At 39.9% G+C, this 18,452-nt stretch overlaps 1 protein-coding gene across 5 annotated transcripts; it reads left to right on the top strand.

Annotated features, from left to right (window-relative positions):
• The first annotated feature begins 991 nt into the window (after positions 1–991).
• clockb (clock circadian regulator b) lies at positions 992–18,416 on the top strand. Of its 5 annotated transcripts, none has more exons than XM_026170768.1 (24): positions 992–1,431; positions 3,267–3,358; positions 3,696–3,840; positions 4,135–4,223; positions 4,771–4,830; positions 5,134–5,282; positions 5,904–5,995; positions 6,201–6,290; positions 6,480–6,600; positions 6,946–7,059; positions 7,332–7,450; positions 7,563–7,645; positions 8,538–8,644; positions 8,749–8,896; positions 9,094–9,169; positions 9,513–9,657; positions 9,820–9,923; positions 11,546–11,680; positions 11,900–12,058; positions 12,713–12,913; positions 13,602–13,807; positions 13,921–14,053; positions 14,636–14,770; positions 15,038–18,416. In XM_026170768.1, the coding sequence occupies exons 4-24, from the start codon at positions 4,207–4,209 to the stop codon at positions 15,296–15,298; spliced, it is 2,655 nt and encodes an 884-aa protein (XP_026026553.1). In that variant the 5' UTR covers positions 992–1,431; positions 3,267–3,358; positions 3,696–3,840; positions 4,135–4,206; the 3' UTR covers positions 15,299–18,416. The 5 variants fall into 5 exon arrangements, with proteins under 5 accessions (XP_026026553.1, XP_026026555.1, XP_026026551.1 ...); XM_026170770.1 differs by having other exon boundaries at positions 992–1,471; positions 3,699–3,840; XM_026170766.1 differs by having other exon boundaries at positions 992–1,471.
• Positions 18,417–18,452: the final 36 nt, after the last annotated feature.

The raw sequence follows: 18,452 nt of genomic DNA, 5'->3' as shown, positions 1-18,452 counted from the left end.
AAGAGGAAAACACCAGGATCTTTAAAAAAATAATAATAATAAAGAAGCTTATTTTAAACATTCCACTAATTTCCTTAGACATAACTTTCCAGAACCTGGAAATCAATTTAGACTCTTGTGCAAAACATCAGCGGTGATATGCAATCTGTGAACACTATTATACTGAGTCTCTTGCACATGAAGGTAGATTTGATCAGGGTTATAGCTTCCTGCCAGTCATCCTCTATTTATTCTGTGCCTAAATCCTTCCCCCACGTATGAGCAATATTTACAGCTCACATCAGAGGAACAGAGAAGGAAGTAGACTAGTGCAGCGGTCCCCAACCCCCGGGCCTCGGACCGGTATCGGTCCGTGAGTCGTTTGGTACCGGCCAACAAGAGTAGAGGCTCCGGTGTGAAATGTATGGTTCTCAGGGTTTTTTATCGGTTTTCAGCGTTATTTTGTTATCGTTTTTATCATTAACTTGGTTTTCCTGGGTCTTTTCACGTGTGTTATGAATAAATCTTCTTTTTTTCAGTACCGGTACTAGTTTTATTTTGTTGTATTTATCCGCGACACCTTAAAGGCCGATATTGTCGGGCATAAACCGGTCCGTGGTGCAAAAAATGTTGAGGGCCGCTGGACTAGTGAAATAAAATGTCTCCCAGTTTGGTGATATTGTTCAATTTATGGTGTGACACTTTTATATGATTTGTACTGTCTTGATAGCATCTTGTCCATAAAGACAGTAACCAGTATAGTGTAGATATCTATCACTGCAAACACATGAAATTGATGTAGAATTCCAGATTATGCCTCATAAAAAGAATCTCTAAAGCCTAAAAGCACCTTTAGAAAAAGTTAGGGGGAACCTCGACACAAAATACGGACAACGTCATGGCCGTGAATGCCTGCGATTGAATGTCGATAAAAGGGGAACCCCTTGTCATCAGGAGGGCTGTCTTTAACCTGCTTCTACACCCCTGTGGCGACCGTCCAATGTCACATTCACAGTTAATACCGTGCAACCCAAATTACAGCCAGTAGAGATATTATTAGTTTATCTAAATATATTATTTAAATATTGCTATTGAGGTGCTTTTAAAACGCGAGTAAACTGTGTATCTATTTTTATATATCACTATTATCCAGACTGGCGTCAGCCATTTTTAAACATTTTAAATGCCTTAATTTTTAATCGCTACCTCGGTCGCTCGGACAGTGGAGTAGTTTGTGTGGAAAAGCCACATAAAAAAACGCGGAGTCATTTCCCCTTTCGAAGATCACTCAGCGATTCCCTCAGTTTTCCCTCGGCTACTGTACTTGCAAAATAGTGCGCCCTGCTGTCTCTATTGCGCATGACTGTACGTCGTAATATGAAGTAGGCCTCCTGTTTTTCTCCCCAACCCGAAGTCCTCCTGGCCCCCACCACCTCGCTGCAACGCTCACAAGTAAGCAAAACACGGAGGCTGCTCTCGATTATTCGTCAAGGTAAGGGTTTTTAATGCATACGCGAAGCTGGTGGCGGTTACCGATCGTGAAATAGCACGGCAGCCGTGGTTTGTAGACGGTGTTTTCGGCGTGCGGAAGCGGTCGGACTGCAGAGCAGGCTTCGGGACTGTTTCCGCACGCTTGAGGGAGAGCAAGGCCCAGTGACCCACATTTGGAGCAGCCAGTGTCTATGTGTAAGAGTGGGCGAGCGCGTGCGCGTATCCTTGCCAGTGTGTGTGTGTGTGAGCGCGCGCGCGTGTGCCCGGGAACAGTGTATGTATGTGTGTATGTACATCTGCCGCGAAAATGTTTCCACCGTCGTTGGTTTTATAGATGTGTCTCCGCGGTGGATAGGCATGTTTTTGTCGGCTTACGCGAGGACCTTGCCCCGCGCGGATGTTCATGCGCGGCGTTTGAGGACCCGACGGTAATATTTTAGATTATTTCATCTTCAGTGTCAGTTGTTGCGTGACAGCTTCGGGCTCGGCGCCAGCTTGCTATGATAGACATATTTTTCCTCTTGTTTATTTTTGACAAATGTGAAATGCTTTACCCGTGAGTGTCATTCAGTGTTTTCGGAGTGTGAGCATGAGGAAACTGGGGCAGTAAGAGCATTAAATCTCTGAGTTAAATTGGCAGTTTTCGGTAGCAAGCTTAGTTAGCCTGCTAGCTAGCTATATGGGTTGCTCTCTTTTAGGTTGTATAACTAACACCTGTGGCATTAAATTGTATATGTTAAACGCTAGATTGCCTTATCTTATGGCTCGTTGCTGTTTTGGGAGACGGAAAAACATTCGGTCATGTTGCTCATATGAGAGTTAATTCATTGGGAATGGTTTACAACGTCTTCGTCCAATGAAGAAGCTCAGTTTAACGAGGCTTCACTTATTGGCCATGAAGAGAACACCAAGTGCAGGTCAGCATCCCGAAATATAGCCTTGGGACCACCAGTGTGATCTCCTTATGATGGTTTTATACACATGAGGGAGATATGAGAGGGCATCTCCTCTAGTATGCTGTCCACAGTTGTTAGTGTAGTCTTCGTGACCTCTCTGCTCACACTTATATACAGCAAAATCCTCTTAGAAGGCGTTGATTAAGTGGTGGTCTGTTGTCCCTGTGCCGGTGGGACTACTTGACGAGTTTGGAAGCGACTCCTATAGACTAATCTTTTAAGCCTTTAGCAAATGCTGAAATTGATTATTCGACTCTTGTGCATGAGTTTGCTTGTTGAAAAAAGCACTAACACTCACAAGTTATTGCTGTTCAGTTGTGGTGCTGGTTGGTGTTAATGTAAAGAGTAAATCTTTAGACTGTTGTTTTTAATAAAAAAAGAAAACGCACACTGAGCATTGATGCGAAGACTAGATTGGTCATAACAGTTTGAGAATCAAAACAACAGAACTGTTGATTAACAGGAAAACAATCAGCAACTACTCTAAGTCATCACCAGTCATTTTTCATGACAAAATGCCAAGGTTATATTGGGTCCAGCACCTCAATTGTGATCATATATCTCTGTAAAATGATTGGACTGTTGCTGAGATAATGGGGTATTTGTTGTTAATTTTTTTATATGAAAGTAGTATTAAATCCCTTTTACTTTTAACCGTTTCTTAGACAGAGCATACTTGTTTTTGGCGTTTTAGTGGTATGACAAATCTATGTGTAAAAGCTGATTACTTGCAGCTCAGGTTTCCTGTTTTGTACTTTGCAGCAACTAACATCTGCATTTTTCGGGTGACTTCTAGAATTTCTGTGCATGGTAAACAGTGGGTGTATGTTTGTGTTGCAGGTGAGGTGTGGTTTGCACACACAAGATTTGTCAGCAACTCAAAGGCTGCGATCTCAAACAGCTAATTATACCAACAAGTGACATTCCAGAATGTAAGTTACATGATGTAAAACTATTGTAAGTGCAGAAGTAAATTTCATTTCAGGGTATTTTTTTTTGTATTGATTTATGTTATTCACACTTTGAAGATGCTGCCGCATGTTATACTGTAATTTAATAATCTTAATTCATAAAATACATTTATGTCCATAATGTATATTGTACCAAAATTAAAAGGAAGAAACTGATTTTAAAGGGGGAAAAAAGAATAAATAAAAATAAATCTTGGTTTAAGAAATGGCAGACAGTGCACTAGGAGATGGTTATTATGTTTCCAAACTCTCTGGTTGGTCTCCCCATGACCATTAGTTTCTGCTCTGATTTCTCCAGCAGGTTTGCTTGACCACCATGTCCTTCCTGTGGCCTGGTGCCCTCTCATGACCCCAATGACATCAGCTCCACTTTTGACCCCAAACCCCTTCTACAACCCCCTGAGAAAATACGTTAACTGAGCACGTGCATAGGCTGCAGTGAGGTGAGAAGTTAATACACAGACACACAGATTTAATCTGGTGCATGGAAAAGTGTTTATTAAATGTCAGAAATTTTTATTATTTAGTGTGTGCATGCATGTATGGAGATGTAACTGTGTTTTTTAAAAAGAAAGGAACTAGTTAAGAGAAAAGATATGATCTGCAAATGTTATGGTTAGAAAAGGGACTACCCTTTCAGGCTTTCACTTCAAAGCCCCATTTAGTGCCTTCATATACAATATGAAAAATAACTAGGAGTTAAACTAATAAACTACCTGCTCTTTTTGTCTCAACAGGTGGTCTTCCAAATGCCTACCTCACGCCTAAAGAACAAATCACTGCAGCCACAGCCCTGATTAGCAGCCACCATGACATCAAGCATGGGGTATAATGCTGCACACAACACCTCAAAATGTTGTCTGCTGTATACAGAATATGTTCATAGTCACATGTACAAAATCACAAAATATATGTATGTAACATCTGGCTCAAAAATTAAAACTCATTATTTTAACTCTTTATATTTCTTTACTTTTGAAAGAATATTTTTTCATTTAAAGAAAGAAAGTTATGGATAGCATCTATGAGTCCCCATCAAATGATTTTTTTTGACCTATATTAATTGAAACGTAGTACACAAATGCGCTTAATCTTCTTGGCAAACAAAACGCATTCCTTCTACTGCTCTCTCTCTCTCTCTTTCTCTCTCGCTCTCTCTCTCTCTCTCTCTCACCCGTTTTCTGTGTGACCCAAAAATAAACCTGCTGCTGGCATGTACAATAGGAATTCTCTCATTAGCCAACATCAGTCATTGGTTATTATTAACAATGCATACCTGCCTTCAAGGCCACCGCACATGCAGGAAAACGTAAACAAGTAAGTCTTGAAAGCTGTGAATGGCTGTAAATATGTTTGCTTTCTTCCTTCTTTAGGGATGATTGTAGCATCTTTGATGGGTTGATGGAAGAAGATGAAAAGGACAAAGCAAAACGGTAAGATAAACATGCTGGAGAGGAGATTAGTCTAGTATGGACTTAAAAAAGTCATAGAATATTGATTAAACATGAGTTAGTACATTTTTGTTAATACACAGTGTCAGAGCTGACTTTGTCCTAATGCCATTCACACAACAGTCATTCTGCCTTGACTTTCACATAACCAGGGTCACTTATGATAAAGTTACATTACTGTTTTTTTAAAGGTTGTGTTTTTAAAGCCCAGTCAAAACACTGGATGAAAACAGAACCAAATAAAATGTCTTAAACCTTCTATTTCAAAACTATTTTTGCTTGCAGCGTGTCCCGTAACAAGTCTGAGAAGAGACGGCGAGACCAGTTCAATGTCCTCATCAAGGAACTCGGCACAATGTTGCCTGGCAACACTAGAAAGATGGACAAGTCCACCATCCTGCAGAAAAGCATCGACTTCCTGTGTAAACACAAAGGTCAGAGCTTTCTGCCGTGCTCGTCTCACTTCCTGTTTTTGCTAAACACCTCACAGGGTGGATGTTTTTTGTATATTTAGCTTGATCATTCCGATTTAGCCTTATCAGGGTTTGCTTACCTTCATCACTAGAAAGCGAAAGTATGTTTTTATTGCCTTTTTATGAGACATTGGTGCTGTAATTTTACATTACAAAATGGTAACTATTTGAACCAGTTGTGTATTTTTGACCTAACAAGTTATTCTTAAAGTAAATCTACCTTTATGTCTTTTAATAATTATAAGGGTTTCAGCAGTTTTAACTTTTTATGAATACTGATATTGTGTTTATGTTAAATTATTTCATCACTGTTTATAGGTCAGTGATCCTTTTGTTTTTATCTAGTGTCATTGACTTGCAAGATAATAAAATACCAGCTTCCGCCTAGTATGTTTTTAACTGTCTTGTTTTCATACTGGACATAGCAGTCTCAAAACATTTTTCCACCCAGTTGTTTACTGTTAACTTTATGCTGTTTTTGTTGTCTTTTTACATGCCCTCACCTCTCGTGCTCTTATTCTTCCTCGACGTTTTCCACTATGGCTGTATTAAGTTCTGACTGAATTCTCTGTCCTTCACCAGAGATTGCAGCTCAGTCTGAGTCGAGTGAGATCAGGCAAGACTGGAAGCCTCCATTTCTTAGCAATGAGGAATTCACCCAGCTCATGCTGGAGGTCAGAAATCTTAGGTTTCGTTCTGTAATCTTGTTTGTTGTGTAAAAACACAGGCACTTGACCCACAGTTGTATTAATGCAGTGGTCAGTGTCACCTCATTTTGTACAGTATAGTTATATCTGAAGTTAAATTTACAATTTTAAGTTTGTCCTTATGGGATTTGACACTGTTTTTTTTTTTTTTTTTTTTTTTTTTTTTTAACAGGCTCTTGATGGGTTCTTTATAGCAATAATGACTGATGGCAACATCCTCTACGTGTCTGAGAGTGTCACTTCACTACTAGAACACCTCCCGGTAAATCACCTCCCCCTGCAACCGTGTCTGTATTAGTCATACACTTTATTATAACAAAAGCTTTCATAGGATCTTTTGTGTGGTTCAGATTAAACATGTCAGGCTGACCAGTGTGTATTGAAAAGGGCTTGTCTTCATTTGTATTCCTCTTGAATGTGTGTGTGTGCCTGTGTGTGGGTGTTTTATCAGGCGGATTTGGTGGACCAGAACCTGTTAAACTTCCTGCCGGTTGGGGAACACTCCGAAGTGTACAAGGCTCTGTCCACACACCCCTCTGAGCTAGAGAACCTTAGCACTGATTACCTAAAGTGTGAGTAACACACCGTCATCTTGTACCATAAAACCTGCTTATTTGAAATGATATGGTTTACAATTTTTTTTTTTTTGTATGTCTGATGATTAAACAGGATTATTTATTATTATCAGATTAAAAATGCTCACAAGTAAAAGTATTTCTCAAATAAATTGATAAATAAATAATGTTAAAAAGGATTCAAATTTCAAAAACGTCACCATAGTGTGAACACACGGCTTGTCAGAGTGAAGCTGCTGGACTGGACATGACCTTTGTGGAGCACATGAACAGCATGTTTTTACAAGCAGTTGTATTTTTTTTCCTTGGTAATTATAATCTCTTTTTCTTTTTTGTCTCCAGCTAAGAATCACATGGAGTTCTGCTGTCATATGCTGCGAGGGGCCATTGACCCCAAAGAATCCCCTGTTTATGAATATGTTAAGTTCATCGGCAACTTCAAGTCTCTCAGTAACGGTATGTCCCTCGCACTGCATGTGAGGAATTTCAGAAGATGTTTTTTTTTTTTTTTTTTTTAAATACTATTTTCCAAACAAGCTTGCATGTATAGATACAAACTAGCATTAAACTTGTGTGTTAAACCCATTAAATGTTAAAGTCAAAAAGTGGAAAATAAGCATAATTTTAAGATATCATTTACTAGCCTAGAAAGATATTATTCTGTGTACTGCTCTGTGAACCACATTTTATATTCTTTGACATGCTGAGTAAGTAACACTGTTGTGCAGTTCCCAATGTGACTAGGAACGGTCTGGCAGGGGTGTTACAGCGGTCGCTACAACCTGCCTTTGATGACCAGGTGTGCTTTGTAGCCACGGTCCGGCTAGCTAAGCCTCAGTTTATCAAGGTATTATTCAGACATGAACTGACTTTACTCATTAGACTGTCAAGTATTTATTTGTCAATTAGCTATTAATTATCTCTCAAAACATCTAATTTTCACAATTTTATTTTCATAGGAAATGTGTACGGTGGAGGAGCCCAATGAAGAGTTCACATCAAGACACAGTCTAGAATGGAAATTCCTCTTTTTAGACCATCGGTAGGCAGATCTAGTTCTTCTCCTGTATACTCAATCACAACGGGTTGTTGGGTGGTTGAGTTGCACCCACATGGCTGCTGTCTTATATAGATGGCTGAAACACACATTCACACACATTATGATTGGTCAGTTTAGCAAATGTGAGACTTTATTCATGCATCTAACCTCTTAAGTTCTGTCTTCATTCATTATTGACAAATTTAAATGTGAACTAGAGGATAGTACGGTCTTTTTCCAGGTCATAGTTCAAATATGTTTCATTTCAGTTCTTCACAAACTGTGTTCTTGTTCTTCAATTTATTTCTCCATTGAGATTTTCCTCCACACTTCTAGTTTCACTTTTCAGGACACCAGAAGTTAAGAAATCATAGAAAATAAATAAACAAATCATAAATAAAATAAATGAGGGCGGCACGGTGGTTAGCAGCGTTGCTGCACAGCAAGAAGGTCCTGAGTTCAATTCCACCATCAGGCCGGGGTCTTTCTGTGTGGAGTTTGCATGTCGTCCTCGTGTTTGCGTGGGTTCTCTCCGGGTACTCTGGCTTCCTCCCACAGTCCAAAAACATGCAGTTAGTGGGGATAGGTTAATTGGTCAATCTAAATTGCCCATAGGTGTGAATCTGTGAGTGAATGTGAATGCGACTGGTTGTCTGTGTCTCTATGTGTTAGCCCTGCGACAGACTGGCGACCTGTCCAGGGTGTACCCCGCCTCTTGCCCTATGAAAGCTGGGATAGGCTCCAGCACCCTCCGCGACCCTGGAAAGGATAAGCGGAAGCGAATGGATGGATAAATAAAATAAATAAATGTACATGAAAATAAAGCATTTCTCTAGAAAAAGTATCCGTTCAGCAATTTTACATCAGAGTAAGAAAATTCTTTTACCTTTTACAGAGCGCCACCAATTATAGGCTACCTGCCTTTTGAGGTTTTGGGGACATCAGGGTACGACTATTACCATGTGGACGACCTGGAGACGCTAGCGAAATGTCACGAACACTGTGAGCACTTACTTTAAGTCAAACTAGCAAAAATCTTTTGTAAAAGCCTTTTTCTGAGTGTTTTTGGTAACATCTTTGGCTGTTTCTGCCCCGCTTCTGTTCAGTAATGCAATATGGTAAAGGGAAGTCATGCTACTACCGTTTCCTGACGAAAGGTCAACAGTGGATCTGGCTGCAGACACACTACTACATCACCTACCATCAATGGAACTCTCGACCTGAGTTTATTGTCTGCACGCACACAGTAGTCAGGTACAAGTATGTTTATTTTATTCCCCTTTTCCAGAAGATTGCTGATCACTGGACTTTTTCAGGAACGATGTTGAGTTTGTGTTAACAAAAGACTCTTTATGTCTCTATTTTTATGTTTTTATTGGTCAACCATCTTCTCAACCCCCCCCCCTTTTTTTTTTTTTTTTGTTTGTTTTTGTTTTTGGTCTAAAATGCAGCTATGCAGAGGTGAGGGCAGAACAGCGCAGAGAGCTCGGCATCGAGGAGGCAAATCCAGAAGTCACTGCAGATAAGGTGAGAAATAAATAAAACATGTAGCACGGTCCTTATAATTACAAACATGTCAAGCACAGGAGTAAAATTGAGTCTAAAAACAATGTTGTGGTAGAAGTTGTTGCGTAAGACTAACTGAAACAGATGAAAGCAAAAATACCAGAAATATATTACATGTTGAAGTACAATATTTAGCTTCATTAGGAGCTGTTACAATGTTAGATTATGAAATTTATGCTTCAGATTTTCTGCTGGTACCTCAATTACCTTTTAGGCCTGTAATTTCCACTTGTATGCACTCCATTAGATACAATGGATAGGCTTTCTTGTTTTTTAAATCTTTGGTATTTTCTTATTTTTCCAGAGTCAAGACTCTGGCTCAGAGTCACAGCTCAATACGTCCAGCCTGAAGGAGGCACTGGAGCGATTTGACCACAGTAGAACACCTTCGACTTCCTCGCGGAGTTCCCGCAAGTCCTCATCGCATGTGTCTGACAACACCTGCACTTGTAAGGACACCCACAGTTGCACAAGTAATGTGACATACACTGACATACTGTTAAGGGGAGGTGGTGACATATCCTCTCTGTATTAAAATTCAGTGGCTAACTCCTGTAGTAAAATGATATCATCTAAAAATAACCATTGACCACCAATTACTTTCTCTGCAGCGACAGCTCCCAAGTTACACATGGACACGGCCACGCCCCCTCGGCAATCATTAGCATCTACCATGGAGATGACATCACAGCGCCGGTCATCTATCAGCAGCCAGGTGAGACAGGACACAGCTGGCTAATGCATAGAAAATCCTTACAAAACTACTTCTGGCCATAACTAACACAGAAATTGGTCAAGAAAACACTGTTTCCTTTTTTGTTTTATGGATTGGCATATCTGGTTCCTGGTGGAACTTTTGTGCTTGACTATTTCCTGAAGCTTTCTTACGTAATCTGAGCACTAAGCGCAGACAAACGCTTCCGACTTCAAGAACAGTGTTAATTCTGCTGACTAATAAATAATAAGTAAAGTGCTATACAAATGCAGGCCATTTACTATTTTAATAATTTTCATCATAGTTTTTGTCAACAACCTGTTTCTCCCTGACGAAAACAAAATCACTAAAATAAAAACGAATGCATGAGGATAAAAACTGCGATGAAATCTACGGACACTTGTACCAACGAATAAAAACAAGATGAAAATGTTCTGAGAGGCGGTGCGAGTTTTGGAAGTGATCCTGTCAGTATTCTCTGTGTACATCAAGGTTGGATGCACAGAATTTGATCTGCCCTCAGCAAACAGGGTGTGGAGGAAGCTCCCATGCCTCTGTTTCTCATGAAAACATGACAAATTTTAGAGCAGACATATGGACATATTTCGCTTTTTAAGTCTGGGAAAATAAGATGCTTTGCAAACCTTGTGGAGTAAAAACACAAACTTTTACACTTTATATTTTAGGCAAATAAATCAACTTCACATTTAGGTTTTGATAATCTTGTGATATGTAGTTGACCCTAAACTTAGATCCCTAAATTATAACTAAAACTAAATGACTCTTCAGGCAAAAATTAAAAAAAAATTGCTGTCACAAAAACACTTGTTAAAGACAGAGAGCTAAACCAGAGTTACAGTGAAGGCCTGAAAGAGCATCACTGGGGAAATTATAAAGCATCTTTTTAGCTGCTTAAAGTCTGGGCTGTACATAAAACCTGTACGCGAGTTTAAATTTCCATTATATCACATTATGTTGAATGTGACCTGATTTTACCACCATAATTTTCAATACATGTAATCAAATTTCTCAGCTACAGTTTTGATTTCAAACTTCAATGGAGAGCAACGGGCAAGGTTAATATGCTGATGAGGTTTCAGTAGGCCAGCGGTTAGCATCAAGACAGTACTGCAGTGTTAGCTGGGATGGTGAGAGGTTCATTGTTTTGCATCTTCACTTCAACAATCTTTCAATCAAAAATACACAATTACCATAAAATCTGTGTTTTTCAACTTACGTACTAAAGTTGTTGTGCTTTGAATGGGCGTTAAGCGGCGTCAAAACTCAGAGATGTGCGTCGCACTGTTGCCTCACAGCAAGAAAGTTCCTGGTTTAAACCTCAGCTAGGGACTTTCTGTGTGGAGTGTGCATATTTTCTCTGTTCCTGTGTGGGTTTCCTCCGGGTAGTCTGGCTTCCTCTCACAGTCCAAAAACATGAATACTAGGTTAACTGTTATTCTAAATTTTCCTGTGTAGATGTATGTATCTGTAAAATTAGAAAAACACTATATAAATGCAAGTGTATTTCAGTTTTAAGTCTTGAACATGTGCATATAAAGTGGTGTAATACAATGAAAAATTCATGCCTGTAATCATAGTTTTTGTTTTCATTATATTTGCAGTCTATGAGCTCTCAGACTACAGGGCAGAGTGTAGCTCCTGGTATGATCAATCAGCAACAACAACAACAACAACAACAACAGCAGCAACAGCAGCAGCAACAACAACAACAACAGCAGCTCCAGACAAATGTGCAGGTGAGACATAATTATGTGGAGAAGAGCTCAAATGGTTTGTTGACAACAGGTTAATTGGTGACAAACGTTTTTTTTCAAATGCTTGTATAATGTGGACTCTGAGGTCTTGGACCTTGTGGCATTTAATTAACTGTGCAACCCAACTATGGAGTTCGATTAGCCAGTGTATCCTAATTGCATACACATTGCACAGCTTGTTCTTTTTCTCTCCGTCTGCAGCCAGTGATGGAGTTCTCAGCGCAGGTGAATGCCATGCAGCACTTAAAGGAGCAGCTGGAGCAGAGGACCAGAATGATCCAGGCTAACATTCAGCGGCAGCAGGAGGAGCTCAGACACATCCAGGAGCAGCTGCAGAGAGTCCAGGGGCAGGGTATACAGGTAGGCTGTAGATGCGTATGCAAGATTACTTTTAGGTCAGCACTGCTTTATGACATAAAAGCCTTTTCTTACAGTAGGTGTGTTTAAATCCACTTTACTCAGTGTCTATTTATATCTCTAGTGTAACTTACCTTGTGTCATCCTCTATTACTTTGCTTTATTTCTCTCTATTCATAACTCTTTCTCTGTCTTCATGTCGAAGTTAACATCTGTATATTGAGAAAATGGTGTGTATGACTGCACCTAGTGTTTACAGCAAAATAAAATTAATTATAAAAATAAACCAACAGGGTGGATTCTGTTCACAGGATACAGATAGAGCCAAGAAGTAGTGTTGATGTAATATTTTCCACATGTGGAAAAAAAATAATCAATTAATCGAACAAGAAATGTGACCTCTGTTCAGACCAAGTAGGTGAATTGTCCTGTACCTGGTTTTGCTTGACCTAGATCAGGACTGGAATCCTGCATGCATTATATATTTCTTCTATTCATAGAAAACAGTAAACTGCCATCTCCTGATTGTGTAAAGATAATTTATTTCTGTTGATTATTCTGTTGTCACGCACAGATCTGGTAAAAGTAACACGCACACATTGTAAATCTCCTTACTATCTGAATGTGGCCTGACGTTTCATGTGTCCATTCTAACAGATGTTGCTGCAGCAGCAGGGTGGACCCATGAATGTACAGCTTCCTCAAGTAGGATCAGTCCAGCAGACAACTACGTTGACCAATCAGGTCCAGCAAACAACAATTAACCCTGTCCATTCGGGAACACAGCAGCTCACCATCCAGCAGCAGGCTCCTCCCACTCAACAGAGCTTACAACAGCAGACCAACACCCTTATGCAGGTGCGATACCGGCAGACACACGCAAGCAGACAGGCTATGGAAATACTATGAAAATGGTTTTGAAAGTTCAGATCAGATGAAAATGTTTGTCTGTTTCCTTTGCATGTCCATGATTTTGTCATTTCCTTTTAATCTCAGAAGTTGCCTGTGTGTGCATGTAGTCTTCTTTCAGCTTTCTCTGTGAACAATAATCTTACCTAAATTTGGGACAGTATTAGTCACTTTTATGCAGATATTACAGTGCTATGCTGTGAGGATAAAATGTTAAAATCTCATGCTGTTTGCATTTTTAATAATGTGACACTTTAGGGGTCACTCAGTGATAGTGGAGGCTTTCATTAAACCCCGCCTTTCCTCTGAATAGACACAGTTTAAATTTCCATGTTGTGAATTATTGATTATCTCATGCAATTTTGAAGTCAGCTCAAAATGGTGAGTGTGACAGCAGCAAGACATTTCACCGATTTCATTTTTGTGTCTCAAAGTTAGAAGACAGAAAACTTACGAAAAACCACTTTGACTTACATGCTGATTTATTTTGTGTTATGTGTAAATTTCACACATGACAGCGTAAAAGTGGGGAAAGTGAAACTGGAGAACGAATCCACAGAAAATCTTTAAATAATCTTGTTAATGCTTCGTTAATTTAAAAGACAATGTCATGGCCTTTGCTGTTGCTCCTCTGTAGCCCCAGCGTCAGACTCAGCAAGCTTCTCAGCCTCAGCCCCAACCTCAACCCCAGACCCAGGGCTCTGTATCTGCTCCTTTATACAACACAATGATGATTTCCCAGCCAGGACAGCCAAATGTGCTGCAGATCAGCACCAGCCTGCCGCAGAATAACACCCAGCAAGGCACAGCTGTGGCCACTTTCACCCAGGACCGACAGATCCGGTTAGTGCAGAACAATCGAACCTGATTCCCATTATAATGACAATCTGACAGTTTGTACATTTGAAAAGCTAATATTTACTATGATGGATAAATATATCTAGTTCTTTCTCCAGCTTCCCAGCAGGGCAGCAGCTTGTGACCAAGCTTGTGACAGCTCCAATGCATGCATGTGGTGCAGTCATGGTTCCCACTTCTATGTTTATGGGGCAGGTGGTTACCGCATACAACCCATTTGGGAGCCAGCAGGTAAACACAGTTTGAATGATGTCTGTTTCTTTTGTTTTGCCTCTCTCTGTCTAAGATCAAAACTATTTGGAGTGAAGCCCATTTAAATGATTATATCTGAGCCACTCAGGGCTGACAAACTGCTCCTGGCATAGTAAAATGTGTGTTCTTTAACGCTTGGTGTAATGATTCTGGCACAGTAGCTTTGAAAATGCTCGTTAGCAATAATTTTCTAGGTGTTTGTAACTGAAATGAAAAGGGGAGGGGGAAAAAAAGACTAGTTAACGCAACAGTGTGGTTCTGGAAGTAGTTAACGAAGAGATTCAGGATGATAGAAAAAGTATTTTGGGTTTAAAAAAAACAGCATAACCCTTTTAATAATTAAATGAAACCCAAAAGCACGCTTGAAAAATCAAAGACTTGCAGGTTGTTGGGTAATTACTTAAATAGTGAAAAAATGGCACACATCTTAATAATTGATAACGATAAAACTAAGAGTAGCTGCTCATTCACCCTGAAAGCAGTGAGTGAGTGAACTTTTTAATTCATTTTTATTCCTTTACCTCAACATATTCCCTTTGTTAACCCTCTGTACCACTTCAGCAAGGGGGGCAGACCCAAACGCTGACTCTGCAGCCGGCCCAAGCACCTCAAGGACAACCAGACGGCCAAAACCAGACAGCTGTAGTGGCACAAAGCAACCAGCAGGGGCAGCAGCAACAACAGCAATTCCTACAGGTATCACTAGAGGGCAGAAGATGTCATTGATTTAAAATATTGTAGAGGCATGGTATGATAGGATAGCATTCATGTTTAATTTTACTGTACAGATATTTCATTTTTATGATATTGCGAATAATTATGAAATTATATAAAGTGTGTCTTAAGTGTACGGAGTGTCATTTACACTTGTAAATGTTTAAGACTTTCAGTGACACTAGAGAATGAGCAGAGGGAGAAGAATTTCCTTCATTGTCTAATATCATTGCATTGTCTTGCTGCCAGGGCCCTCGTCTTCTCCACAACAACCAGTCTACGCAGCTGATCCTGCAGGCAGCTTTCCCACTCCAACAGCAGGGAACCTTCACCCAGGCAACACATCCACAGCAGCAACAGCAACTGCAGCAGCAACAACAACCGCAGCAACAGCAGCAACAACAATCTCACCACCAGAGGCACCAGCAGCAGCTTAAACCACAGCCCCAGAAACAGCAGAAAGCCCCGTCATCGCACAGGACTGACGCTGTCAGCAGCCAACAGCAGTGAAGCGAGGAGGGGAGTGTGTACAGCGAGAACATGTGGGGAATTGGAACTCTTAAGGGATTGTTGCATACGTTTTTTTTTTTTTTTTTGTTTGTTTGTTTTTCCCCCCCGAAATCGTTCCTTCATCTGAAAGAAACAAATCATAGGAAAGAGGAAAATGAGTCCACAAGGAACTCACCAAAAGACTGTCACCATGGCAACAGGATGGATTCAAATCCCCATTTCCTCTCATGAGAAGCGGTGTTGTGAGGGACGCTTCAGTTTCCGTGAAAACCTGAATTAATCACTTTATGGTCACTTTTTTTGTTTTTTGTTTTTTTTTTCTGAGAAGCGTGTCAAAGCGAACTGGCCTTGTACAGATTTACTGTATGATACAAACAAAAACTTGTAAATATCCACCATAGCCTAACAGAAAACAGAAATGTAGTATTTTATATGATTGCATGGAAAAAATAACTGTGTAAGCTTTTATTAGTTGCTTTAAAAAAAACAAAAAAAAAAACAACATAACTTTTTACTTTGGTCAAGTGTGGTCAAAGATGGAGCACTGACTCCTCTTAGACCTCCCCGCCCTACCACCACCACCACCACCACCACCCCTCCCAGGAAAAAAAAAATTAAGTCCAGAACAAGGTTTTAAAGTTCTGAGTGTTTTAAAAAAATGGCTGGGCTTGGGTGTTTTTTGTGGAAGTTGTTTTTTGAACACTGTGTCTCTGAGACAAAAAAAGGCTCTCTTTCTAATTCCAGATCATGTTTGGCAAGAAACTAGATTACAGTTTAACTGTATTATTTACAGGATAATTACTGTACATATGACGGGTTTAGTGATTCCAAGTGCCAATAACATAGTCAAAATTTTTTTTTACTTTAAATTTCAAACAGACTATTCAAAGGCATATATTTTCCAACAAGATATTACCCCTATTAAAATTAATGCGTGTGTATATAGTAGGGATTATTTTTTAAAAGTTAAAGAGCCCTATATGTAACAAAACAGTATATCCTCAAGCTCCTCAACTTTAGCACTTAACGTGGTTGTGTACGATAAATCACTGTCGACCCTGTTGTTTGTAATCTGTTGTGTGATTCTTTGAGCTAATGAGTGTTTCTGAGAAAACAATCTTTGTGTGAATGAGTGAACAAGAGTGTCTGTGGCTGGTGTGTGTGTGTGTGTGTGTTGCCCCTTGTGTCTTACAATAATTGACTTAGTAAAGGGTTTGAAGTTGTTGGATGGTACTTGTATTCTCAGGAATGTGGAAAGTTTTTGCTTCTGCCTCAGTCTGGAACCAGACCAGAAGGATTAGACAGTGATGCTGCAAAGACCATAGGAAGAAGATTCATAAAGGAAGTGGTGACTGAATCAAATTTGCCCCAGATTTCTTTAGAGCCTTCGTTGTTTATTTATCAAAGCATATAAAAATATGCTGGTGGGTTTTTTTTGTTGTTTTTGTGGGGGTAGATGTTGAGACGCAGTAGAGCAGAATTGCAGAGAAATCCTTCTGTTGTCACTCTTATTGGAATACGCTAACCTCACGCTACCCAAGCATCTGAATTTCAGCTGACTATCTTAAGGTCTCCTGTATCATCAGTGTTTCGTCCTTCTTCCTAGGCCTCAGAAAACCTCATGCAGTCCAGTTCACTTGACTCTCGGTTCTCAAATAGCAGTCAAAAACCAGGACAGGGTCCCGCTCCACTTTAAATGGTTTGGGCTCAGCCTGTGTACTTCAGTGATTAAGCCATATCATACAGAAAAGCCTTGGTTTGGAGGAAGTGAAATGTTGGCAAAGGAGCATTTAGAATGTGTTTTGTCTCAGAGTGTAGTAAAAGTGTGCATGTGGGTTTGTGTGAATATAACATCTCCTGTCCTTGATCCTACTTCTTATATCACTTGGGGGTCAGTATTTCTTTCCCCTGGCGATAGCCAATCAGTTCTTGCGTTGCAGTATAAAGGAATTGTAATTTTCAAGGAACGTCTGCTCTCGTTGGGCGCAATATTGTGCGAGCCCGTGTGTGGGACGGCTCAACTTGAATATGTTTGTGTGAATGAGTCTGTGTGCATGTTAGCTGTCGCTTTATCCCAGTATATTTTCATGCACAGAAGTGTGACTGGAAAGTGGTTATTAGGCATTGCAGAGCACTGGTCACCTGCCAGGCTAAAGAAGATGGGTACTATTATTGTTCTGCAATAACAGACTGCTCACAGTGACTCTAGTACTATCTGACAAGTCTCAAATGTTAACCCTTGGACATAAGCTTAACTTAGACTAAATTGCTGTTAGCGGGGATAAAACCTCATTTCTTGTTTTCCCCCATACAAATAAGGAATAGTGGCGAGATTACACAGTGAGGGCTTTAATATTTGAATCAGGTCTTCCACTCGTCTCACATTAATTGTTTGTCCTGTATAGATTAGTGTGTTTGTGTGTGCGTGCGTGCGTTTTAAGGCATCTCTAAAGGGTAATGAAATGTTTATAGTTTGTGTCACTGATACCCAGCCCAAAGAATGTAATGGTGTTTTAAAGAGACTAATGGATGTTGTAACTGTGCGCCTGTTTGACAGGCTTTATGATGAAGGAAATGGAGGGGTGTGAACGAAACTCACAATTCACTGCAAGAATCCAGAACTTACAATCTGAATTTCAGTCTATCGTAAAAGAACCTCTGAATGTTTCACCATTACAGACTTTATTGGTTTGCAGCAATATGTTTCTGACAACATCTTGGTTGGGAAAAGGGTTCAAAATCTCTTCAAAGTTGAGGTCTAGGATATTTGATACGGGACGCCATTGACAAGACGGCGAGCTCCCCCTTCCACACAGATACACAGGTCACCTTTCCACTACACCGTTTGGTTCTAAACAGTTCTAGATCTAGTATAATACTGTACACATACACAAAGTTAAAAACACCAGTATTCAGTGTAAAAACGGTGCTATGCTAACCTGTACTGTATGTATTTCTATCCCTTCTTCTGCTCTTGAACTGTGCTCCTTTATCTACCCCAAAGTCAGATGTAATCAATATTTTGAAGCAAAATGTTTGCTAACATTATTATTATAATCCCCTCTTCTCCCATCTTGGTCAATTTGAAAATAAAAACAGTTGCAAATATTAAATGTGACATGTGTGTTGTACTCAGTTTTTAAGCCAGTGATGG

This window comes from Astatotilapia calliptera, chromosome 6, assembly GCF_900246225.1.
Source record: "Astatotilapia calliptera chromosome 6, fAstCal1.2, whole genome shotgun sequence".
Classification (NCBI taxonomy): Eukaryota; Metazoa; Chordata; class Actinopteri; order Cichliformes; family Cichlidae; genus Astatotilapia; species Astatotilapia calliptera.
The sequence above is the reverse complement of the archived record's forward strand: the minus strand, read 5'-3'. Positions and strand labels throughout refer to the sequence as shown.

Excerpts from the sequence above, each read along its gene's own strand:
- clockb (XM_026170768.1), top strand. Across the intron at positions 6,291-6,479 it reads CACTACTAGAACACCTCCCG|GCGGATTTGGTGGACCAGAA; the intron begins GTAAATCACCTC and ends GTGTTTTATCAG. Across the intron at positions 9,924-11,545 it reads GGTCATCTATCAGCAGCCAG|TCTATGAGCTCTCAGACTAC; the intron begins GTGAGACAGGAC and ends TTATATTTGCAG.